General features: G+C 44.1%; 1 protein-coding gene across 14 annotated transcripts in view; it reads right to left on the bottom strand.

Annotated features, from left to right (window-relative positions):
* The window catches only part of CCDC34 (coiled-coil domain containing 34), a 39,373-nt gene extending 14,200 nt beyond the window's left edge, over positions 1-25,173 (bottom strand). For 5 of the 14 annotated variants that reach the window (XR_014790575.1, XR_014790571.1, XR_014790573.1 and 2 more), the window contains exons 1-5: positions 25,142-25,173; positions 24,657-24,892; positions 17,052-17,181; positions 8,581-8,697; positions 3,159-3,317 (exon numbers count right to left, since the gene is read on the bottom strand). Coding sequence is in view for 10 of the 14 variants with exons in the window: in XM_084852599.1 (XP_084708725.1) it covers positions 3,159-3,317; positions 8,581-8,697; positions 17,052-17,181; positions 24,657-24,880 (630 nt within the window). In the remaining 4 variants the exon portion in view is untranslated. Of the gene's footprint in view, positions 1-3,158; positions 3,318-8,580; positions 8,698-17,051; positions 17,182-24,656; positions 24,893-25,014 lie in introns of all 14 variants that reach the window. The other 9 variants (XR_014790576.1, XM_084852608.1, XM_084852616.1 and 6 more) reach the window with 6 other exon arrangements.
* Positions 25,174-26,886: the final 1,713 nt, after the last annotated feature.

Consider the following 26,886-nt stretch of genomic DNA (forward strand, 5'->3'; position numbering starts at 1 on the left):
CCGATTTTCTTGAAAAGATCTCTAGTCTTTCCCATTCTTTTGTTTTCCTCGATTTCTTCGCATTGTTCATTTAAGAAGGCCTTCTTGTCTCTCCTTGCTATTCTCTGGAACTCTGCATTCAATTGGATATATCTTCCCCTTTCTCCCTTGCTTTTCACTTCCCTTCTTTTCTCAGCTACTTGTAAAGCCTCATCAGACAGACACTTTGCTTTCTTGCATTTCTTTTTCTTTGGGATGGATTGAGTTGCTGCCTCCTGAACAATGTTATGGACCTCCGTCCATAGTTCCTCAGGCACTCTGTCTATCAGATCTAATCCCTGAAATCTATTCCTCACCTCCACTGTATATTCATCAGGGATATGATTGAGGTCATACCTGAATGGTTTAGTGGTTTTCCCTATGTTCTTCAATTTAAGCCGGAATTTTGCAACAAGCAGCTCATGATCTGAGCCACAGTAAGCTCCAGGTCTTGTTTTTACTGACTGTATAGAGCTTCTCCATCTTTGGCTGCAAAGTACATAATCAATCTCATTTCGATATTGACCATCTGGTGATGTCCATGTGTAGAGTCACCTCATGTGCTGTTGGAAAAGAGTGTTTGCTATGATCAGCGTGTTCTCTTGACAGAACTCTATTAGCCTTTGTCCTGCTTCATTTTGTACACCAAGGCCATGCCTGCCTGTTATCCCAGTGATTTCTTGACTTCCTACTTTAGCATTCCAATCCCCTATGATGAAGAGGACATCTTTTTTTGGTGTTAGTTCTAGAAGGTGTTGTAGGTCTTCACAGAACCGATCAACCTCAGCTTCTTCGGCCTCAGTGGTTGGGGCATAGACTTGAATTACTGTGATGTTGAATGGTTTGCCTTGGATTCATACTGAGATCATTCTATCGTTTTTTAGTACCCCAGTACTGCTTTTCCCACCCTTTTATTGACTATGAGTGCTACTCCATTTCTTCTAAGGGATTCTTGCCCACAGTAGTAAATATGATGGTCACCTGAATTAAATTCGCCCATGCTTGTCCATTTTAGTTCGCTGATTCCCAAGATGTCGATGTTCAGTCTTGCCATCTCATGTTTGACCACCTCCAGCTTACCTTGATTCATTGATCTGACATTCCAGGTTCCTAAACAATATTGTTCTTTACAGCATCGGACTTTCTTTTCACTACCAGACACATCCACAGCTGAGTGTCCTTTCGGCTTTGGCCCAGCCGCTTCACTCTTTCTGGCGCTACTTGGAAATACCCTCTGCTCTTCCCCAGTAGTATATTGGACACCTTCCGACCTGAGGGGCTCATCTTCCGGTGTCATCTCTTTTAGCCTTGTGATATGTTCCATGGGGTTTTCTTGGCAAGAATACTGGAGTGGGTTGCCATTTCCTTCTCCAGTGGACCACATTTTGTCAGAACTCTCTGCCATGACCTGTCAGTCTTGGGTGGACCTACACGGCATAGCTTATGGCTTCACTGAGTTACGCAAGCCCCTTCGCCACAACAAGGCAGTGATCCATGAAGGGGTCATTTTAGTATTACCAGAACACAATGTAGAGAAATGGAAAGCTCCCAATTCAAATCTCACTTCAGCCATAAACTGACTAGGTTGTCACTATTCTTTCAGCCCTAGACACAACTGGCAATATGAGAACCTTACTGACCTACCTTACAGGATGTTTATTTTATTTTAATTATCTGTAATCTGTCCTATAACAACATTCTCAGGGCAGCTCACAATACGGAACTATTTAAAATTAAAAAATTAAAAACAATAAAAGTATAAATATACCATTAAAAACACAAGTCAGAGTAAAAACAGCTTACAGCTAAAACAGATTAAAAAACCTGGAATATTTTTTTTAAGTGTGTTTCTGGGGTACCAAATTACTCCAATATAGATGCCAGGTGAGCCTCTCTAGGGAGGGCATTCCAAAGTCAGGGCATCATCACTGAAAAGGCTCTTGCTCCCACAGCCACCCACTGCACTTCATCTGGTAGAGGCACTTGGAGAATGGGCTCTGAAGATCTCAAAGTCTGTGTAAGTACATGTGGAAATAGGAAATCCTTCAGGTGCTCTAGTCCAAAACTAGGAAGGGCCTTAAGTGTTAAAACCAGCGCCATACATTGGGCCCAGATTACTGACATGGGGTTCGATCCAGGATCTGCCTTCTAAGGATGGAAGGGCAGTGCTCAAGGAAGGTGCCTCCACCTGATCTTTGGAGATCCTCTCCCACCCCTGCCCCCGCTCAACAGGTCAACCCATTCAGCAGGGTTCTCTGTCCTTCTGTGTATCATTTTCAGGGGATCTGAGGGGCTGCCATGGGGATGGGGAAAGTCTGCTTCTGCCCAAACCTAGATCCAACCCATGATGTATATGAAAGGGGCTCTGCACACTCAAAAAGGTTACATAAATTTTGTTATTACTGTCATTCAGTAACTATTATTATTACTGTCACTGCATCACAATATATCAGCAAGACATGTTTGTCAGTTTAAAAGCACTTTCATTATAGCTGCAAAATCTACAAGCATCAGTCTGGTAAATATTGAGGAAAAAATGCAATTGATTGTAGAAATCCTGTTATTCTTATGCAGCTGCTAATAATAATTGTACCATGAAGGGCAGCTAGAAAATGTAAGAAGTGTGCAATCCACTAAACCCAGACATCTGTTCCTTTACCAGCCTTATTTCTTTCCCTCTCTCTCTCTCTCTCTCTCTCTCTCTCACACACACACACACACACACACACACACAATATTTGTGGAATAAATTGGATCCTCCACATATTATCATACATCTCCCATTGATCCCTTCTGAAAGTCATCCAGATTACAGTGTTACATGACCAGTAGACTAGTCCATGCACTATGCCAAAGGTGCCTGCATGATTTCATTTCATTTCATTTCATTTCATTTCATTTCATTTCATTTCATTTCATTTCATGGTTCAAGGAATAGTTGAACAAAACTATCCAATAAAGTCAGCAATTAAACCAAGCCACATGGTAAAGGGTAAGACCAAGACCCAGTGATCACTAGCCAATTTGAACAGGAACAAAACTTACACCCCATCACAAAAATGTTGATTGGTTACACCCCAAGCAGGAAGCAAAATCCAGCTATGGTCTCTCTCCAAATGAAAAACTAAGGTGAAATATACCTTCTCTTCCTTCTTCTTCTGTCCTTCTTCTGTCTTCTTTTTCTTTAGCCATTCCTCATACATTTCTCTTGCTTTTTCCTTTGACTGTGCTCTCTCAAGTTCTTTGGCTGCTTTTTCTGCCATCTCTTTACTAAGCTTACGTTCCCTTTCTCTTCTTTCCTATAGATAATATTAAGTATTTTAGAGAGTACAGCGACAAAAAGTAGTTTGTCAGCAAGACAACTTGTCTCTTGCATGCTATGTGCAGGAAGTATTCTTGGCTGCCACCACCTGCTGAAGTGGTACAGCCCAGAGACAGGCTTACCATCTCAGTGAGAATTAGGCCCAAGGTTATGATTAGTAAAATCTAACCTGCTTGAGGTCATTTAAAAGGATACAAAACTCCTTTTTGCAGACCGAACCTGCAGTCTGTCTTTGAAACACTATCTATTATATGCACATTGGTTGTATCATTTTCTGTAATTTTTGTTTTGTCCCTTAGTAATTGATCACATTACTTCTCCAGCTCACACAGAACCTAGTGCAGCACTTTTGTGTCTTCTGCCATTCCTCTCCAGGAGGATTCTCAGTTAAAACGTTAATAGTCACCGTTATATGGAGAAACTATGATTACACAGTTCTGATGCCTGTTGTCACGAATGATTCCCAGGACTTTTGCTATGTCTGCATGGAAGTCTGATATGGGGATTGATTGATTGATTGCATTTATATCCCGCCTTTTTTCCTCTTGCAAGGAACCAGTTTGATACTTGTGGGTTCACTTAAACCCAGGATGGGGAACCTCCAGCCTGCGGGCTTATCAGGCCAGGTTCCCCACCTGGCCCAGCAGCTTCCTCTCCTGGCCTCACTCCCTTTTCCACAAATGGAAAAACTCCTATCTCCAATCAGCAACTAATTGCAGATAAGAGATTTCCCCTTTGGCACAGAGGGAGGTTCCTGCTTCCTTCTGAGCCTTGTCTTGAAGAGGTTTGCCCTGGAGGTTTGCCCACCATTCATTGACTAGTGGATGGGTTAATTTGCTTTTTGGGCAGAGGGAAAGATGGCTGTACTGGGCTGTATTCCAACAGGCAAGTGGGACAGCTGGTTTGGAGAGGTGATGGAGTAAGCAGGTGGGCTGGCAAATGGGGATTAAGGACTGCTTCTCCTTCATTAGCTCACTCTCAGCCAACACGTAACACACAAGGAAGGGATGTCATGGCTGCCCATTCTGCTCCTATCCTTTGCTGCTGTTTGACAACAGCTAATCCCTTTTTGACTTCATATCTTTCTGCTTCTGCTAAGCCCCTACTCATCCAGATCAGCGAGCAATTTCCCTTATGGGGAAGGGGACTCTACACAAAGCCTGTGCTGCTGCTATGATCTATGTGAGGTTAGCAATTGAAACTGCACAGACTAACTAGTTAGACCTGAGTAGTAGCTGCCCCTCCAAAAAACATTTCACATCAGTACCAAGGAAATACCTTACTAGCTCTGCAATTCTTTACAGAGAGAAGGTAGTGGTATCACACTGCAGTCAAACCACAAAGTCCACTTTTCCATACCCCCCCTTACACACACACACACACACACTGACTCCCAAACCTATCTGGTACACAGAGAATGAAATATGTAGACTAGTCCTGATATTTCTAGAGGAACAGATAATGTGGCATTCTACCTTGCAGGGAGAATGAGGGAAGGAAAACAGCCCTCAAGACAGAATTATGCAAAACAGCAGCTATGTTCAGTATCTTGGTACTCTGCTTTAGTTCCACCCCACCTAGACCAAGGACTGCTGCTGCTTCTCCACCACCTTCTGAGCTCGCTTAGCTGCAGCAGGTCACCACATGGCTCTCTTGCCTTGAGAAAGGGAGAGAAGGAAACTGGACATTCAGCTTTCACACTAACTGTAGAGGAAGTGAAGCCCCTTCCTTCAGGCAAACCAAACAGGCTGGTGAAGGACAGACACAGCAATCTGTTCCTCCTTTATTTCTCTGTATTTCAATGCTGTCTTATTTTAGTTTTGAAAGCCTACAGTCAGGGCAGAAATATTGGAACAAGGATAACTGTTTTGGCATTTGGCATCTGTACACCACCACATTGAAGTTGAAAGGAAACACACACAGATGGGAGCGAAGTCAGGACTTTCAGCTGTAATTCAAGGGGTGTGACAAAAGTGGGGCCCTAACCATTCAGGAAGGACAGCCAGTGGCATACACACACACCCATCATTGGTGGCTCATGAGTAATGGAACAAACCAACATCATTTCAAACTTAAGGATCGCCTTTATACCTGGATGAAAATCCTTTGCAGTCAATGACTGCCTGAAGTCTGGAACCCGTGGACATGACCAAATGCTGAGTTCCCTCCCTCGAGATGCTTTGCCAGGCCTTTACTGCAGCTGCCTTCAGCTGCTGCTTGTTTGTGGGTCTGCCTTCAGTCTTGTCTTCAGTAAGTGAAAAGCATGCTCTACTGGGGTGAGATCAGGTGACTGACTTGACCACTGAAGAACATCCCACTTCTTTGCCTTGAGAAACTCCTGGGTAGCTTTTGCTGTATGTTTTGGGTCATTATCCATCTGCAATATGAAGCGGCGTCCTATCAGTTTGGCAGCATTCGGCTGAATCTGAGCAGAAAGTATAGCCCTATACACTTCAGAATTCATCCTGCTGCTTTGATCAGCAGTCAGGTCATTAATAAACACCACTGACCCGGTTCCATGGGCAGCCATACATGCCCATGCCATAACACTGCCTCCACCATGTTTGACAGATGATGTGGTATGCTTTGGATCATGAGCTATTCCTTTCCTTCTACATACATTTCTCTTCCTATCATTCTGGTACAAGTTAATCTTGGTTTCATCAGTCCAAAGAATCTTATTCCAGAACTGGGCAGGCTTTTTTAGGTGTTTGCTGGCAAAGGCTAATCTGGCCTTTCTGTTCTTGAGCGTTACCAGTGGTTTGCACCTTGTTGTGAAGCCTCTGTATTTACATTCATAAAGCCGTCTCTTGACTGTAGATGTTGACAATGACATGCCTACCACCTCAAGAGCATTCTTGACCTGGCTAGATGTTGTGAAAGGGTTCCTCTTCACCATGAGCAGAATTCTGTGGTTATCCACTTTAGTTGTCTTCCGTGGTCTGCCAGGCCTTTTGCTGAGCTTGCCAGTTAATTCCTTCTTTTTCAGGATGTTCCAAACTGTTGTGCTGGCCACTCCCAATGTTTTTGCTATCTCTCCAATGGGTTTATTTTGTTTCCTCAGCCTAATGATGGCCTCTTTCACTCGCATGGACACCTCTTTGGACCTCATGTTGGGAGTTCCAGTGAACAGCTACCACAGGCAAATGTAACACTCAGAACCACTTCCAGGCCTTTTATCTGCTTGATTGGTCATGGGGTACCCAGGAAACAGGCCACACCTGGCCATGCAGCTGCTTGTCAGCCATTCGTTCCATTACTTATGAGCCATCAATTATGGGTGTGTGTGTATGCCACTGGCTGTCCTTCCTTAATGGTTAGTGCCCCACTTTTGTCACACCCCTTGAATTACAGCTGAAAGTTCTGACTTCGCTCCCATCTGTGTGTGTTTCCTTTCATCTTCAATGTGGTGGTGTACAGAAGCCAACTGCCAAAACAGTTACCCTTGTTCCAATATTTCTGCCCCTGACTGTATATTTTTTAAGCTCAATGCGGCAGACAACATGAGTAAACTTTAAAACCTCAATTAATAAACAACTACAACAAGATGCTGTTCACCATAAGGACTAAAAAACCATAAGGGCTTCACTTCATCTGTGGCCAGGACAGAAACCAAGCAAGTTGGAGGAAGGGGAACAGATCACACTGTCCTTCTGCTCATTTGCCTGGATGGAATTCCATGCCCTCATTAGACCATGCCACTGAAGAATTAATTAAATTTACATCCTGCCTTTCTACACATTGGTGCCCAAGTTGGCTGACAACCAACAAGATAAAATACAATATGCAATTACTATATTGTGCCTAAGCTCCTCTAATTTCAAGCCAAACTAAAAACTTCATGACAAGTCATTTTTGCCCTATAAGAGTTAACTTTTCTTATCTGATCACTCTAATTCCAGTATCAAAAATATTAAATGCCTCTATCATCTTTGTATTTTCAAGCTCTGCTTCAAGTAAGCATGCTTAGAATTTGGCCATGCTCATTTAACTAACGCAAAGCCAAATACTTTCTGTTCTCATCTATGGTGAGGACGTGGTGGACTCCCAGGGCAAATTTTGCTCTAGCTCTGCATATCTATAGAAAAGGGCATGTATCTACTTCAGGGGTGGGCAACTTTAGATGGTTTGGGGGCCACAATACATCCCCCCCCCCCGAACCTTCTGAGGGTCACACCCCTCCCTTGCTACAACCAGGCCTTCATTTCCAACAGAACTGTGCTCCTCTCAGCCCACCAAACGGCTGTTTGGTGGATTTGTGAGAACACAATTCTGCAGAGAATGCACTTTGTTTCCTCGCCGAATCACTAAGAATCTGGTGACACAGCAGTGGAGGGGGGCTATGCCATGGAAGGAGTGGATCCAGTAGAAACTGCTAGGCTCCCACAGGCAGTGGGTGGGTACATGCAACCTGTATGTTGCCCACCTCTGATCTAAAACCTGAAAGGAGCAAGTATGTAATCTTGGCAAACACATCCACTCTAAACATGGCAATTCAGCATTAATAAGATTCTTAAAAACAATATGGGTTGTTTCCAATATTACCCCCACTTAGAGTAACCCATTAAAGTGAACAGGACTTGAGTTAAGACTCCCAATGCATACAACCAATTAGGTAGAACCCTATGTGTTTAACCTCTGAGTTACACTACAATTATCAGAACTACACTGAATCTTAAAAACGCAGAACTACACCAGCCAGTGATCAGTTTTCATTATTCAACACTAACTGAATTCATAAAAAAATAAAGCTGCAATCCTATACTCACTTACCTAAGAGTAAGCCCCACTGAAATCAACAGGCTTACTTCTGAATAGACTTGTACAGGATTGCTCTGCTAAGTCTGTCATTTGATTAGGGTGCAATCCTATGAATATTTAGGCAGAAAAACATCCTACAACTCCCAGTATTCCCCAGCCAGCTGGGGAATGCTGGGAATTTTAAGACTTTTTCTATCTAAACATGCATAGGATTGCACTCTTAACTGGTGTCAATTACAGTCACTAAGAGAACAATGGTCAGGCTTTCTTCCTAGGCACAGTGTGTAAGAGATTTATTTTTGCTGAACTACAAAAAAAGAAGAAAAATAATTATATTAGCATAAAAACGCACAGTGTTTTTTTGATAACTTGGTAACTTAAAATGTTATTATGAACCCAAGTTAACTCCCATGAAATGGAAATAACTGGCTATGTAAAATGTAAAATAAAATTTAGAGTGAAATGAAGGAATTCTTCACCCTTTTCACCTCTTCATTTTTTTTCTGGACCCATTCTTTGTGTTTCTCTTCAGCAATTATTTTTTTCTTTTCACGTTCCTGTTTTTCCTTCATTTTCTCCATTTCTTGATTCATCTCCTATTAAAAGGGAACAAAATTACTACTTTGGTTCTTGACTGTATTGGATCCAAATACTTTTCTTCTTGCAAATATTTGTCAAGCAAATTTTATATTATAACACTGAAAATGTAATAGCTTCCAGGGGTTTCCCCCTCTCCTAATCATGTCTTTAGATATTAGGAAGACACCATCAACATTACTAATAGTTTTCTCTGAAGAATATACCATTAAAGTGTATGGGTGGCATGAAAGAATCATAGGGTTGGAAGGGGCCTACAGTGGTCAATGTATGACTTGAAACAGCAAGAGGGGAAGGCACTGATGTGTCCCAAAACAGAAGAGATTTCAAGGGCCTGAAAAAAACATTTTATTGTGCCCAACGTGTTTTAGAAAGGACTTCCTTTCCTCAGGGGCTCCTTATCTTTCTTCAAATATGAGGCAAAGAATCTTTCTAATGCTTCCTCTGTTTTAAAATGCTCAAAACCTTTTCTGGAGACATCACCTGCACAATTCTGGGCTATGTACATAGACTAGGGGTCCCCAACCTTTTTGGACCTGTGGGCACATTTGGGAATTTGAGAAACTGCTGTGGACACCACCACAAGGTGATTCCCATGGAGGATATGGCTGGTCACATAATAGCTGCCCTCGGGCCTGGCTAGTTAAAAGAGGTTGGGGAAGGACAAAAATAGTGAGGTGAGAGGTTGGGAGGGAGGGGAAATAGCAAGGCAAAGGGGTATTGAGGAGAGAAAGAGTGGTGCTAGAGGTTAGGAGCAGGGAGAAAAAGTGAGGTAAAAAGGTGGGCGGGGGGAGAAATAGCAAGGCTAGATGCTGGGAATGGATAGGAACAGCAAGATAAAGGGGTGAGTGGGAGAGAAAGAGCAAGGCGGGGGCCAGGAAGGGAGAGAAAGAAAAAGGAGAGGGGCAGGGCAAGGAGAGAAATAGTGAAGAAAGGGGTTCAGTGCAGAGAAATAGCAAGGCTAGAGGCTGGGACTGGAGAGAGAGTGCAAAGAGGAAAGGTCTGTGTGGATGGAAGAAGACTGGGTGGAGCCTGAAAATAACTCTTTCCTTCTCTACCTGGCTGCTGAACACCGATCAGTGGCAGGTTCATTAACAGGAAGGAGAACCTGGCATTCTAATGTTTTCCAAGTTTTGGCAGGGAGTGGTGAGCTTCAAGGGTGCTATTGGGAGGTCCCTGCAGGTTCTATGGCACCTATGGGTGCCTCATGGGACCCCCTGATATACACAATATTCAAATGTTATACCCCAGTGATGATGTTGGGGTGGTGGCATAAATCAGGGCTTCGGGGAGAGCAGACACTCCCATTCCACACCACACAATATGCTGAATTGGGGAAAAAGTACTGTTTGATCAAGCCCACCGTGATCAAACCCAGTGTATTTTACAGGTGAAGAGAAAATCTGAAACTCCATGTTGATGCTCTTTTGCAAACAAAACAAAACAAAACCCCTTAGATATTTTAATATAAAGGTGAGATATTAGAATTCAGCAAAGTGAAGGAATAGGAAAGAAGTTTTCGTTATGCTGAAGAAACAATATTTACATCAATAAAACCATATCTCTCAGTCATATCCAATATAAAGCATCACCATTTTAAAAGCACTGGATGAGTGATTCTATCTGCATTTTTCAGAATAACTCCAAATTGTTCCATGAGCCTATGTGCTCTTGTAATGAGAGAAACTTCAAGAAGTGCTGATAGCACAAATACACTGAAAACAATGTCAAAAAAGCCTGGTTTTTTCCTGATTTTTCAGAAAATCCTATCTGATTCCACCCCCTCCCTCACACCAGAAATCAGACAGGATGATTTTTAACATTGCTTTTGATATCTAGAAAGCAAGACTAGTTTAATAGCAAGAACCATATCAATGCAGTTTTTCAGAAATATATTTCCTTAATTTATTAAGAGGTTAAATGAAAAAATGAGCTAAACACATATCTAAGATAATTAAAAAATTGTACAGGTCTAATTCAAATGTAACAAACCATGTATTGTCATTACATGCATGAGCTATGGTTAGCTGTCAGGCTCACACACACTCCTCCTCCTTGTGGAAAGGGAGAATATTTTAAATTTCTGTTTGTGGTTTCTAACAAAATTCAGTTTTCCATTGTATAAACCTCTGTTATAGTTAACAAACCAGGATGGCCTGACTGGGACAATCATATCTTGGCTTAATAAAGACAGGTTGCTACCTGTAACTGTAGTTCTTCGAGTGGTCATCTGTGCATTCACACATATGGGCTCTGCACCTGAGCAGAGCCTTGATTCAGGAAACTTCTAAAGCTGAGAAATTCTGGTGGGAACCCTTCCCCCACCATCCAGTGTGCATATCCCTAGTGGGTTCCCACCTCTTCCCCCTGTTCCTTGAGTCCAACATCGCAGCCTCGTAACTGAGAGAAGTAAACACTTCGGTACCCAACATCAAGCATGATACTGAAGTGGGGACAGTGGGCGGGTTGTGTGAATGCACAGATGACCATTCAAAGAACTACAGTTACAGGTAGCAACCTGTCTTTCTTCTTTGTGGTCTCTGTACATCACACATATGGGCAACTAACATACTGACTTACGATGGAGGTGGCTTGGTGTCCTAACCAATGAAAGGACGGCATGACCTAAAGCACAGTCAGCTCTCACCCAAGTGTCCAATTTGTAATGCTTGACAAAGGTAGATGGTGTCAACCATGTAGCTGCACCGAAGTGTTCACTTCTCTCAGTTATGAGGAGTGCAGGAATAAAAATCCCTCTGTCAAATGCAATACATGTCGCTACTGCATGAGTACAATGAGCTCTAACTGGGGCAGACGGCGTGAGTCCAACCAACTCATATAAAAGCTTGGCAGTCTTAACGATCCAGGAAGCAAGATGCTGTGTGGGCAGAAGCTGGCCCTTCCACTTGCTGCCACAACAGACAAAGAGACAAGGTGACAATTGGAATTATTCAGTTCTCCCCTTGTAAAAAGCAAGGGCACAACGCATACTGAATGTGTGTAGGGTCGATTCTAAAGGTGAAGATGGGGAGGCAAAGAAAGCAGGCAGAACAACATCCTAGTTCAAATGAAACTCCAAAACAACTTTGGGCAGAAAAGCCAGGTCAGGTCGTAGCACCACTTTATCTCGATGAAAATTAAGATATGGCTGATCAACCCTGAGCGCACAAAGCTCACTAGTACGACATGCAGATGTTATGGCCACGAGAAATGTCACCTTCCAGGAAAGGAGGCGTAAGTTCACAATAGCGAGAGACTCAAATTGCTTCACTGAAAGTGCTTTTAGCACAACAGAAAGGCTCCAGCTCGGTACTGTAGATCAGAGTGGAGGTGCTAAATTCCTGATCTCTTTTAAGAACCTCTTCGCAGTCGGATGTGGAAAAACTGAAAAACCCTCAACTGGAGAGTGAAACACTGGAAGAGCTGACAAGAAAACCCTGAGAGGAGAAAGTCTGAGTCCTTTCTCAAAAAGTGAGAGGAGGAAATAGAGAATGTGATGTATTGAATATCATCTAGGGTGGAAAGAATGCTGATGAGCAAAAGCCACAAAAGTTGACCACTTCTTTGAGTAGGAGCGTTGCATGGAAGGTTTACGTGCAGTGTCTAGTATTCTCTGTAGTCCAGCCAGGATTGCCAATCACCTGATTCTCCATGCTGTAATGCGTGTCGAATCCAATCGCATTCTGTGATGAGGAGAGATGGAGTCAACAGAAGCTGCCGGTACTGACCCTGTGCCATTCGCATTAGAGGGGCAAACCAAAGCTGATGTACCCATCAAGGGGTTATCAGTATGCAATCTGTACCATCCCTTGCAATTTTTGCCAGAACTCAAGTCATTAGCAGGATGGGAGGAAAAAGGTAAAACAGAGTCCCAACCCAAACAAAAACAAAGGCATCTCCCATTGAACTTCTGCCTTGTCCTGCTTTGGTGCAGAAGTGATGACAGACTGCATTGTTTGCTGTAGCAGATAAATCAATCTGTGGCATCCCCCACTGCTTGAATATGCAGCGTAGAACTGTCCTGTCCATTTCCCACTCATGAGATATCACCATCGTTCTGCTGAGTTGATTGGTCAGAACATTGTCCACACATGCTACGTGAATTGCCACTAAAATTATTTGGCATGGTATGCACCAATCGAATATCTGGAGCGTTAGAGCCATGAGTGGTAGTGACCTGGTACCCCCCTTCTTTGTTCAGATATGCAACCACAGTCGTGTTGTCTGATGCTATCTGAACCTTCCTGCCTGTCAAGTCCAGCTTGAAAGCACAAAGTGCTTTGAGCACGGCTCTTAGCTCCAGAACATTTATGTGGTGAGTGGCCTCTCTGGGAGACCACCCGCCATGCACTATCAGAGTTCAGCAATGTTCTCACCATCCCGAAAGGGAGGCATCGGTCATCAGAACCACAGAGGGAGAAAGTGGGAGGAAAGGCAGCCCTTGATTCAAGTTGGTTGGCATCAACCACCATCGCAGAGAGTCCTTGACTCCTAATGGAAGCATCAGCACTACCTGGTGAGCATCCAATCTGTTGTTGAAATGGCAAATAAACCAATTTTGTAAGGGTGTCATCCGCAATCGTGCATATTGGACAACTGCTGTCGTTGCAGCTATAAACCCAGCAAACACTGAATCTTGTATGCCATAGTAACCTTGCTGTCCATGTTTCAAGCAAGGGTGACTAGTGTTTCCAGCCTGGTGATGGGCAGGAAAGCTCTTCCCACTTCGAAGTCCAACAATGCTCCTATGAATGTTTTGCTTTGAGTAAGATGAGATTTCTCCATGTTGATGTATAGACCTAGAGCATTGAGGAGACTGCAGGTCACCTCTATAGACCATATCAGTTGTAATTTCGTTGATGCTACCAAGAGCCAGTCATTGATGTAAGGGTAGACTTCCACACCCTGCAAACGAAGATGGGCACATACGACTGCCATGCACTTGGTAAAGACCCTCAGAGCAGCGGCGAGACCGAAGGGTAGAACTTGGAATTGGTATGCATCAGTACCGATGGCGAAGCGTAGGTAATGCTGATGGGAGTACTCTATGGCAATGTGGAAGTAAGCATCTTTGAGGTCGATAGAGGCGAACCAGTCTCCTCAGGACAGGAGGGGGAGAATAGACATCAGTGTTACCATGCGGAATTTTTGGAGTGAGATGTAACTGTTGATCTGCCTCAAGTCAAGGGAGCAGGCAAAGGGAGCATCAGGGCCTGCTCCAGTTGGACTCCCCCCTGCCCTCACAGAGCTAACTGACATCCATGGCCCTGTGGGGAAGAAGAAGGAGCGAGGGAGCAGGCAAAGGGAACATCAGGACTTGCTCCAGTTGGACTCCCCCCACCCCCCACAGGGCTAACTGACATCCATGGCCATGTGTGGAAGAAGAAGGAGCGAGGGAGCAGGCAAAGGGAACATCAGGGTCTGCTCCAGTTGGAGTCCCCCCGCCCTCACAGGGCTAACTGACATCCATGGCCATGTGGGGAAGAAGGAGCAAGGGAGCAGGCAAAGGGAACATCAGGGCCTGCTCCAGTTGGGCTCCCCCCACCTCCCACAGGGCTAACTGACATCCATGACCCTGTGGGGAAGAAGAAGGAGCGAGGGAGCAGGCAAAGGGAACATCAGGGCCTGCTCCAGTTGGACTGCCCCTTCTTTGGGAGATGAGAGGGGGGAACAGGGCCATCCCACCAGCCCTGCTGATAGTCTACCTAATTCCTTTTTCTCCACTCCCCATTGCCTTTTCCTTGTGTGTCTTGTCTTTTTTAGATTGTAAGCCTGTGGGCAGGGACTGTCTTCTTTGTTCACTGATTGTAAGCCACTCCAGGAGCCTTCTTTGGCTGAGGAGAGGGATAAAAATACAATAAATAAATAAATCCATTATTGGTTGAAGGCCGCCATCCCTTTTCGGTACTGCGAAGTACCAGGAATAAAACCCATCCATCAGTTGGTTGTGTGGAACAGGTTGGATCGCCCCTTTGTCTAGAAGGGCTCAAACCTTTGCAAGAACAGTCACAGACAGTGCGATAACCTTCATGGTACCAAGTGGAGGGACGTTGTTGAATTCGATCCGATACCCTTCCAGGACTATGGTCAACACCCAAGCATCTGTCGTAATGTCTCACCACACCTGATGGTATTGTACTAAGCTCGTCCCAAAACACAGAGTTTGACAGTTGAGTGGAAGAACAGGCAGTAAGACACTGGTTGCCCCTGTTGTCCAGTTTCCTACAGTAGTTGCAGGATGTGGAGAGCTGGAAAGACTTCCCTTGTCTGTTAGGCTGTGGCCTTTGCTGACCTATTCCAACACTGTATGGTTGATATCGAGAAGTGGAAGATTGGTACCAACGTTGATACCAAGGCTGCTGCTGTTGGTGCTGCTGTTGTGGTAAAAAACCCATCTGATGGGCTGTAGTCTGAGCTTTTTGGACTGTGTCCAATACTTCATCTGTTTTAGTATTAAACAGACCCAGACCATCAAACAGTAGATCTTCTATCCTTGTCCTCCTTTCCTGAGGGAGGCCAGAGGATTGAAGACAGGTGTGGCATCAGAGGGCAATTGACTTTCGAGTTACAGTCTGTCTGATGGCAAGATGTCTTAATCTGCCATCTCGATAATTTAATGCTTCAGCTCTAAAGAGGTGACCCACCTTTTTATCATCCCTAAATTAGGTTCCCTAATTCCGCCCACCGACATAGATTTTAAAAGGATGGGTTCTTTTTGTGGTACCGACACCATTTGAATAGGAGACAACAAGAGCGGCAGCATATTTATAGGTGGCTGTACTGATGATGTTTGTACCACCATGTGTCGATCCTGAGGTGTTGTCGGGATTGGAGCAGGAGGCTCATCCCGAACAAGAGTGCCAATTGGTGGTGGAGACTGAACTTGAGGAGCAGACGAATAGGGATGAATTCCCTTCATTCGGTCCTGGGTGACGTCAGAAATTGTTTTGGCAATCTTCTTTCACTTCTTATGTTCAGAAGATGAAAGGGCAGACTTCTTAGAATTTTTAGCTTTCTTTGAGGGTCTTTTTGAGAGCATCAGTGCCAAAGACCGACCTGCCGTTGGGGGTCTTGGGTGCCTGGTGAAGCATGGCATTGAGGGGATTTGGACCCCGACGCTAAAGGCTGTGATACTGCTGGCTGTAATGGAACAACAGCCTCCGCCATTTCGTTAGGGCACTTGGCGAACTCTAATGCCCTTTCCCATCAAGCGGCTTTTAGCCAATCAGAGCGATTTTTCCTTTCTTGTTTAGAGAAAGCGTTGCAGTGCTGACAGGTTTCTACAATATGCTCCTCGCCCAAGCACAAAAGACAAAGATTATGTCCGTCTTTGTGAGGTAACTTCGCCCCACAACGGGATGCGAAACAGAACAAAAAATTCAAACCGTATATAAAGACAGAAAAAACAATAGAAAGAGCAAAGGTAGAATAAAAAAACCTCAGCTTTTCCTTTATTCTAAAGGTGGTTTGTCAAAGAAAAAGAGACAGAAGTTCCCATGAGGCGTATGCAATGGCAGTCGAAAGAGAACTGAGGGAAGAGGTGGGAACCCACTAGGGATATGCGCACTGGATGGTGGGGGAAGGGTTCCCGCCAAAATTCCTCAGCTTTAGAAGTTTCCTGAATCGAGGCTCCGTGTGGGCGCAGAGCCCATATGTGTGATGCACAGAGACCACGAAGAAGAACTTGAGATATGAACAAGCCATTTGTATATCCACACAGGCCCTTCATGGCATGAACAAACAAACCAGAAAGCCTCAACCAGGTTGTGGCTTAATATCCTGGCTTGTTCTGAAACTGATAACCATAGTCTTCTAGTTCGAACCAAATTAGCACTACATACAGTCTATTCTTTTGCCTCCCAAAGGAAGAAGAAAAGCTTTAGGTATGGGATTATAATGGCATATATCATGGGACAATAAACCAAACATAATGCCGTATACCCACATGTTTTACAGCCAATGACCTCCTTCACCACATACCTTGGCTTGTCTATGCACAGTACATGCCCCATTGTGCGTTAATGCCTAAATACAGACATGTGTAACCATGAAGAAATAAAGGTATAAATTAAATGAAGTTTAATCCTTTAAACTTGAATCATTACCAGAGAATTGGATAAGCAAAATATATGCACCAGTTTTAATCAAGCATAAAGCACGGCAGAAGTGAGACATACACATGCATACGACAAATTAATCACCACTGAATAGGCAAATAAAAAGCAAAGCATGTATAAAGCCATTAAAATATAAAGAACAAAGTAATATGTTTTTCAAAAATAATAGGGGAAATGTGCATTTTGGTGCCTGGCAGTCTGCTGTCAGATGTAAAGAAAATAATCTGATTACTCACCTCCAAGGCCCGTGCTTGTAAGCGAGCACGTAGCTCTTTCTCTTTGCAAAGGAACCATTCTTCCCACGCTGACAGATTATCTTCCATGGGTGACTTATTTTTCTTGTTTGTGTCATTAATATGTTCAGCACTATGAAATGACAGGTAAAAAATTAGATGAAGCAGCTTATGAAAATACTATTTTGAAGAAAACCTATGTAGAATAAGCGGTATTATAAAATGTTATTTACAACACTGGTATAGTCATGAGGTTGTATCCAATAGTGTCTGTCTACCAGCAGAAACAGACATTGCTGGTGTCACACATTTCCCCTCGCAGCTCCCCAAATTAGCTTGGGGATTGGGGAACCTTCCAGAGCAGATTTGGGTGGGGCATGGGGAATACGGGGGAGGAGAGGGGGAGCCCCATTGCGTAACAGGAAGTCCACTCACATGATGTTGGATGGTGCCTTTTTAGAATACACAGTAGCAATTAATGAATTCATTTAAAATGAAACATACTTCCGCTCCAAAACAAATAACATGCACCTTTATTCAATTTATAAAAGTCACAGAATCCAGCTTTTCTGGACTGCTTGGCATTTTAGTTTTTACAGCACAGACGACCTCTGTATAACCTAAGACACTTTAGGGTGCAATCCTATGCAGCCTAACCTAGGAGAAAGCCCTACTGAACATAGTGAGACTTACTTTTGGGTAAACCCTGTATAAGATTGCATTGTTAGCTAGTCTTTTTCTTCAAGAACTATTTTTATTTCTGGTTTTCTTGTTCTGTTCAGCTGTATTCTTTTCTAGACATTCCCCCCCCCCCCGTATTTCTAAAACATTTTCAATAAATTCAGAATCAGTTGGCAGAACACAGCATTTATACAGAAATTATCTATGAAGTGCTTTAATGCCACAAAGTTGTATTTGTAGTCTCTTAGAACCTGAAGATATTAACACCGATTTTCTAGCTCAACCACCTGCCCTAAGGCAGGACTCCCTTTCAGTATCATTATCAACAGTAAATGCCTGTCCAGATTTTTCTTTAAATTCTCCAAAGCAAGCAAATTTGATGCCCTCCCTAGGCAGCTTGTTTCACCAACCTTTCTAGTATATAGAATGTTTCTCCTAACACCTAACCAAAATCTGCACTCTTAGTGTTGAAACCACTGTTTGTGTTCCATTTGTAATGATCATATTAAGTACTTCTTGCTGAAATGAGGTCTGAAATCTGCCAACTTGACTTCCTGCTGTCTTCCATAAGTTAAATGTACTGTTTCTTCATCTTTCTCTCCTCTAAAGCATCTTGTAGAACAGCTTTGTAAGTAATTGTTCAGGGAACTTTTATCACTCCTTTGGTTGCTACCTGTGCTCCTCCTTTCCCATTCATTGTTACATCTAATGTGTTAGCACTGTCCTCCGGCTGAAGTGGTACTCAGATGCCTGTCCTAGACTTCTAAAGCACAAACCAGATAGCTGTGGTCTCTCCTTTCCTGAAGCTAAATGACTAAAGACTGTGCAACATTCCCATATGCACCACATATAGACAGAGATAAATTATTATTTATTATTTATTTTCTAGATTAGAAACAATTGTGTTGGGCTATCCCATCTTCCTCCCGTGTATTTAAGAAGCTAGTGCAGCTATCCAAGAGTGGCAAGGCAGGAAGACAGTGGGAATAGTGTCCCAGGAAGGAAGAGAGGGCACAAGGTAGTTTATTACATGGCTGCCTGGCTGTGCACAACTATTTACCCCATGTAATTAGCAAATGGCACGGCTGATCTATTTAGCATCTTTACTAAATAGATCAGCCTTTTAGCATCTTTGTAGCTGTTCTTTGAATCAATCCTAGTTTATCAGTGTTTGTTTAGGTAGTGATGGACAGCATCCAATGACACGCGAGCAAAGTTCTGGTCACACGAGGGGACTTTCCCTTCCTCTCCTCCCGTGGCCCCCAAAACTGGCCCAGAGGGTCCCTCAACTTTCCAGAACAGACTGGGGGCATGCAGGGTGAGGAGGGAGCCATTCTATCAGCAGATGGATACAATCCCATGCCTACTACTATAGCAAGCCACTTAGAAATTTACTTTCAATTTTGAAAAATGCAAACCAATTTATTAAGTTGCACAGTAGGAGAGGTGACCAATTTCAGGAGTTTGGGATAGCAATTCCTTTCTAGTTTGTGATCCTTTCGTTTTTTTTGCTTCGTTAAGTTATTCTAATCAATGTTCCATACCGTCTCTCTCTCCAGCACGTCTCCCTAATTTTAAAAATGTACAGCCACCCCTAGCTTTTCCCTGTGCTCCCCACCCCCACCCCCTTTTCCATTATATGGGGTTGGGATATTAGCTTACTGTCACTGGATGGAAACTAGAACTAGCATTGCGCTAAAGGGAAACATTCAGCCCCCTGCCCCCTTTCTTTGTACTTATATCAAGGTCAATAAATATTATGATATCAAAGGCTGCAGTAATATGTTATTTATCACTTCTAATCTATATATACAGTTCTGATTTCTCTCTGGAACAGGGTTGGAAGAACCAGATATCTGGTTGCCTGGGTGCTTAGAACATGAACTATTTTTTTCAGTTGTGTATAATTTTGTTGTTTAAAATGTGATGCTAGTGCCTAAGAATCAAAAATATTTTCCAGTTCTTTTCAAGAAGTTATTGTCATTTTAACAAATGGGACTGCAGATCCTAGCCTCATCCATCCGCCAGAGAACCAGATGGAGAACCGGCTCCCCTGCCCACCCCTGCCTTCCAGGAAGAACATCACAGCAAGGGAGAGACCAACCCAGCCCCATACATCAGCCAGAGAGGGAACAGCTGCAGAAAGCTCGTTTCACCCCTCCCTAGCAAAAGGAACATAGTTCCCAGGGATTGCAAGCTCTGGCCTCATCCATCAGCCAAAGAACCGTGGGCTACTGGAAGACTGCACCCCCTGCCTCCTAGGAAGAACATCATGGCAAGGGGGACACCAGCCTAGTTCCATACATTGGCCAGAGAAGGAACAGCTCATTTTGCAGTTCCATGCCAGGAAGAACACCCATAGGAACCTTGAAACAAAGAACTGGTGCCCGAGTTTTGCTTCCCCCCCCTTCCAATCCCTTTTCCTTTTGAGTCATGTCTTTTAGATTGTCCCTGAAGGCAGGGACTTTCTCATTATTAATCTTTATAAACTGCTCTGAGAGCCCATTTCGGCTGAAGAGAGGGTAAAAATACCATAAATAAATAAAAGCAACTAAGGGAGCAATCCTATGGCCACTAGACAATGGCTAGAGGGCTGCATGATTTTTTGGTTTCTGGAACCTCCTAGCTGGTGTGGTTCTCTCCACACTGACTATGTCTTCGTGCTCAGAAAGAGACCATGGAGACAGGGAAAAGGGTGGGGCAGAGACCACCGAAGCCGCATTATGCTGCTTCCTATGCGCTGCACAGCCTATCCCACTCCCACTCTCCCCAGCTAGACAGGCAAAATGCAAGGCAGCCAGAGCATGGAGGCCATCAGACCACCGAGTTTAGAGACTGACAACTATCTCCATAGGACTGCACCCTAAGATATAATTCAATAATATTAAGGAGCTTTTAACTAGCTGGCCATATTCCAAGCTCTACATACACATGCTTCTTCTTCCTTAGTCTGCTTGGCACCAGCTTCTAGAAACTGACAAACTACTTTTAAACCTCCTTGAAGTATAGGGACCAAACTATTGTATGTACGTATTTATTGAAAAGCAATTAAAATAGAAATAAAGCATCCAGAGTCATAAAAACAGAAGAGCTAAAAGGCTGCAAGATCTTAACAGCCAAATAAAAAAGGAATCAGCAGTGCTAAAATTATGACTAGAAGGCCTAGAAGAATAAAAAGGTTTTTGCATGGTGTTGAAAAAAACAAAAAGATCAGTGTTGTGTGGACCTCTCCACGGAAAACATTCTGTAACAGAGAAGACCCTTTCCCTGGTAGTCACCTGACTTGCCTCAGATGGCTTAGGCACCCGCAGAAGGCCCTCTACTGAAGATCTCAATGTATGGACAGGCACATATGGAAACAGGTGGTCTTCCAAAGACCCTGATCTTACGCCATGAAGGAGTTTCAAGTTCAAGTCCAGCACTTTGAATTGGGACCAGAAACAGACTGGGAGCCAGTACAACTGCCATAACATCTGTATAATATAACACCCAGTATCAGTTAGCAATCTAGCCACCATATTCTGAACTTGAACTAGCTGGACTATACCTTTATTCAGATCAACCCAAACGCCACAAAAGATTTTGTGAGCTTTCGAGTTCTGTTTTTTTACCACATAGCCCAGTAAAGAGTTCTGGAGAACTCCAAAGCTTGCGCTATCTTTTATGGAATTTGGGTTGGTCCTAATAAAGGTTTTGCCCAACTGCGGAGGTTTTTTTTCTTCATGGACCAGCGCAGCTAACTTTTGTTTGAGGTAGGATCATTGGGATTGTTTTGAGACAGCCAGTGCATTCAGATTTAGGAATTCATTTTCTAAAGAAACTACAAGTTATAAATTTCCTTTTTAAGTCCAAGTTTATTTATTAAAGAAATGGACTAACTGGACTAATTACTGAAGGAAGCATGACACAATAGCTCACCGTGACTTTTTTTTTACCCACTGGGTTGTTGCATTGTGCCAGGCGCCGGCACCCAGTTTGCCATGTCATGCAAACCCTTGCGACAGGAGTTATTTGAGGGTTAGACAATCCTCAAGGAACCCTAAAACAAGCCATGAGTTCTTTGAGGGTTGTCTAAACCTCAAACAACCCCTGCCACCTGAGTTTGTACAAAATGACAAGCCATGGCATGCTGGGTGGCCATGGGCTCCACGTGAAAATGGTACCCATGGGTACCTGTCATGATGCAACAGCCCTTGCAGGTAAATTAACCCACAGTGGGCTGTTGTGTTGTGTGAATCAGGTCACTGTCTGAGGGCACATAAGCAGATATCATCCTAATGCTAAGCAGGTCTAGGCAGTGCCTGGATGGGAAACTTTCTAGGAACTCCATATACGCTGCCTTGAATTCCATGATGGAAGAAAGGTGGATATAAAGACGCTTAAAGAAATACTAACTAGAAACATACTGATATACTCATTTAACACATGATCTTCACTGAACCAATATTTTAAAAGTACCTGAGAAATGTGTTGAAGATCACATAGCTATTATGTGCTACCTCCAGTAGCAGAGGCAGTGAGCCTATGCACACCAGTTGCTGGAGAACATGGGTGGGAGGGTGATGTTGCACTCAAGTCCTGCTTGTGGGTTCCTGGTTTACAGCTGCTTGGCCACTGTGTGAACAGAATGCTGGACTAGATGGACTCTTGGTCTGATCCAGCATGGCTCTTCTTATGTGTCACTGCTGCACTAAGTCCTCTTGGAGCTATAAACATGCAATTATGAACAGAAAGGGTAAAATCCAACATAAGTTCTACTTAGACTAAACCCATTGAAATGAGTGGGACTTCAGTTAGTCATGACTAATTTAAATCCCATTCATTTCAATGGGTCTATTCTAAGTAGAACTTAGGTTGAATTTTACCCAGTGTCACTGATACTCACATAAGGATACTGACATACCTTCTATTCCCAATATGTTATAAAGTTTTCCAAAATATTTATCATTTTAGATGAGTTGTTAAGGGGGGGAGGAGGAAGCAGGGGCCTGGTGTCTCATAGGCTAAACTTGCAAGATCTCTGTCCAGCTTTTTCATGTTGGGAAAGTGTGCAACAGATGTTATCAATATAGCTTACTTCTAAGAAAATGTGTTTAGACTTAGAGCGTTAGTACACAATAGGACTTAGACTGGGAACACTCAAATATATTTCCACGTATAATACAAAAAATAGGCAACTAAAATAATTGGAAGAAAAGAAAATTCAAGTTAAATATAAAATGGTCCAAAATGTGTCCTTTTCTATTACTTCAGTGTTCAGACAATTTCTGAATGGTTCAGACAGCCACTAGCAATTTCTGTATGTATCCATATCTCCCCTGACTCGGGGAGAGAACAAATCCCAAACAAGGATATAAGCAATAGCTAAACTATAGTGTGTTTTCATTTATAAAACATTTTACCATTCTTAACTAATTATTCTCATAACAGCCTCCAGAGGCACATTAGGCTGTAATCACAAGGCCTAACCCAGTATGTTTCATGAACAAAGGCTGAATCTCACTTTACATTTTGTGTGTGGGTTGTGAATACTTACATAACAAATACATGCAGTTCTTGTCAAGTATGAAGAGCATGAATATGTCACATTTGGCATGTCTTCCTTTAAAATACTCAGAAGTAGAGACCCAAACACTTTTCACTTCTGATATTTTTAAGTGACAGGCACCAAATTCCATATGTGCACCCTTCATACTTTATGAAAGGAATGTGTATTTTGTACTCAGATTCCACAGTACAAGATGTGAAGTATTATCATCCCCTTAGCATGAGCTTCCATCTCCCAAATCTACCCCTATTAATACAAGAGGGCAGTATCCTATACTGCCGCTGCACAGCTAGTTTTGTTATGCTAGCAGATACAACAGGAACTAGCAATTCCTAAAACGGCCCTGGAAACAAATGGAAATGCTTGCTTCTGGATGGGGACAGGTCAGTGGATCTCCACAGGGGAGGATGGGGTGGATCTCCACTGACCTGCCCCATTTTAGAAATGAGCATTTCCACTTGTTTCAAAAACAATTAGTTCCTGTGGCATGACCAGTCTGTTCCAGTAACACAATGTAGGATACTTCCAATACTTTCCCACAGAACACATCAGTGTCATGCGAAGTTTTCATCCAAAGCCTTAAGTTTCAAGATTTTTCTTACTGAAAGCAATAAATTGCCAGCAACTGCTATAATTCAGGTTTCAAGAATATCACCTATAAAAGTTTGTGATAGTGCTCTGGGCTGGTGTTAAGGGTAGGTATGGTTGGGCATCTGCCAAGAACCCAAACACCAGCAGGAGCTCACAGACAAGATCCCCCTGGACCTGCTCCTCCCCTACACCATTTCACCCTGCTTGTTCACCTGCCTCTTGCTCCGGCCCAGACATCAGTGGTGGTGAGGAGTAGCAGATGCTACTGCCTACTTGCTCACTGGCTCTCTGCCTGCCAAGCAAGCGGTAACAGTGATGAGAAAGAGGATGAGGAGTAATGGCACCTGCTAACAATGGTGGCAAGAAGGTAGACTCACTGAGTAAGCCCGCTGTCTTGCCCAACATCCTCAAAAACCTGGAGCCACCACTGTGCTATGTGAGGATCTTTGAACACACCTATCATACAAAGAAAACATTTTTATGTAGGAATCAGTGTGCAACTTGTGTGTAAATCAGTGACAATCCAGCCTTTTTGGAAAGTGTACCATAAGCCAAGCCAAAGTATTAGATAAGACTACTGCAGTGTGGATTGCAAATAGGTGGGAAGTGGCAAGCTGGATAACCATGATGCAGGGAACTGTACATACAACACTTTCCATACCCAAATCAGATAAGGTTTGAAAAGGCCTTTTGTTCCGGTGGCTTCCAGACAGACAACCTGGACCATCTCAGTTTAACCAAAGGTCGCCTGAGAAGGGCAGAGAGCTGCAGCATGGGCAGCACATTACCTATGGTGTTTAATCCTCTGAGGAATGCCTGACCCCCTGCTAGCTGGTGTTGCGTCTTCCTCTTGCTCCTTGTGGTGGAAATCTGGGAAACTTTGATGGAAACTTGGCGAGATCAGGGAGAAAGTGGAAGACTTGCCGGCCCCCTCATCGTCGGAGCTAGCAGGGGAGGATGGGGTGGAACGGGCTGCCCCCCGCCTGTTCCTTGGGGGCACGGAAGTGGGCATGGTGACAGGGACCTGCGAAGAAGGAACGACAGAATGAACGGCGGGCGCTTCTCAAAAGCCATCTTGCCCACCTCTCCGGGCTCTGGGAGCGCCTGACTCCCCCCCACACATACCCCACCCCCGCTCACAGCTACCTCTCAACCAGCGGGCCTGGCTCGGCCCACCCTCCGTCCCTCAACAGCCCAGCGCCCGCCTCGAGCCGCAGCCCTAATCCGCTCGCCTCCCCCGTAACGGCTGCAAAGGCGCAAGAACTCGGTCTACCTGAGGCCGCCGCTTTGAAACCCGCAGCGCCTGCTCTGCTCCCAGCCGTCCCTGCGGCGCCGCCGACTCCACCAATCACCACGCGCAACGGTTGCATGGCAACGGGGACGCCTCGGGCCGTCTGCCCGCTGCCCGCTGCCCGCCTCGGGCGCCTCCCTCCCCGCCCTTCATTCCACGGGCGCGAGCCGGGCTCCTCCTACTCTCCCCTCAGAGTTCGCCTCCCGCCTTTCTCTTACTTTCGTACTTCCGTCCCTCGGCCTCTTAACCCTTTGCTTTCCTATGTTTTCCTCAACTTTTTACATATTTGAACCCAACCGTCCTCCTCCGTCACTTATCTCTGACTGAATTACCTCAACAATGCTGCCGCTTCCGTCACTGCAGACGCTGCTTTATTCCTCCAGAAAACCCCAGCCGCGCAGAATGATTGGAGAGACGGCCGCCGGGCCTCAGCCCGAGAAGTTGTCCTCAGTAAGGGAGGCTCAGGCTTGGATGTGTGCGAAATAACAGAGTTCGGCCATGTGCCGGATTGTCTCTCTCATACACACGTCGACTAATCACCCGCCCAGTGCTCGTTTGAGCGGGGGGGGGGGCACTGCTGGACAATACCTTTGGTCGAATCAACCCAAATGCCACAAAATATTTTGTGAGCTTTCGAGTTCTTTTTGTGTGTTTTTTACCACCTGGCCCAAGAGTTCTGGAGAACTCCAAGGCTTGTGCCATCTTTCACGGCATTTGGGTTGGTCCTAATAAAGGTATTGCGCAACTGAGGAGTTTGATCCCCCCCCCTCCCCTCCCCCATAGACCACCGCGGCTAACTTTTGTTTTTAATTGCCTTGGATTTTGGAAGCTCATCTTCCAGAACAGCAGGTGTGGCTTCCATCCCTGCCACCTCTCATGTTGTAAATTAAGAGTGCTTCAGCCATGCCTCCCCGGTGAAATAATGGCCCTTTGTAAAGATCGGTAAGAACAGGTAATGGATTTTATTTTTATTTATTAAATTTATCAATTGCCCATCTGGCTGGTCACCCAGCCACTCTGGGCGATTTACAGAGTGTACAGAGAGCCAGTGTGGTGTAGTGGCAAGAGTGTTGGACTAGGAGCTGGGAGATCTGGGTTCTAGTCCCCACTCGGCCATGGAAGCTCACTGGGTGACTTTGGGCCAGTCACAGACTCTCATCCCAACCCACCTCACAGGGTTGTTGTGAGGATAAAATGGAGAGGAGGAGGATAATGTAAGCCGCCTTGGGTTCCTTGCGAGAGGAAGAAAGGCGGGGTATAAATGCAATAAATAAATAAATAAATATAATAAAACAGTTTAAAGCAAAATTCAACAGTAAAAACATGATATTTCTAAAACTACCCTAACCCATCCCAAATGCCAGAAGAGCCACGTTTTTTAATGCATGGTGGAAGCTCATTAAAGAGGGGGCACGGTGGAGTTCTAAATGAAGTTCTGAACAGTAAAGGAAACAGCATGGAAAAAGAAAAGTAGTTTAGGAAGAACTAGCAAGTGTTAAAGCTAAAATAGCAATGTTTGTGCTGCAGGTTTAAAGAACACTAGACTAAATTATCTTGCTATTCTACTAGTATTATACTGTCCTGGTGACCCTCTCATTTGATCATAACTTTCACAGTTTAGATGATCTCCATAAGCATTTGTGACCTTAAAGTATGTTAAGCAACTAGCCCAATATGATTATACTATAGCTCCACAGATTCTTCACTTCCTTATTCAAATGTAGCTC

This window comes from Heloderma suspectum, chromosome 1 (assembly GCF_057233095.1).
Source record: "Heloderma suspectum isolate Gila_16-S chromosome 1, 16-S_ref, whole genome shotgun sequence".
Lineage (NCBI taxonomy): Eukaryota > Metazoa > Chordata > Lepidosauria > Squamata > Helodermatidae > Heloderma > Heloderma suspectum.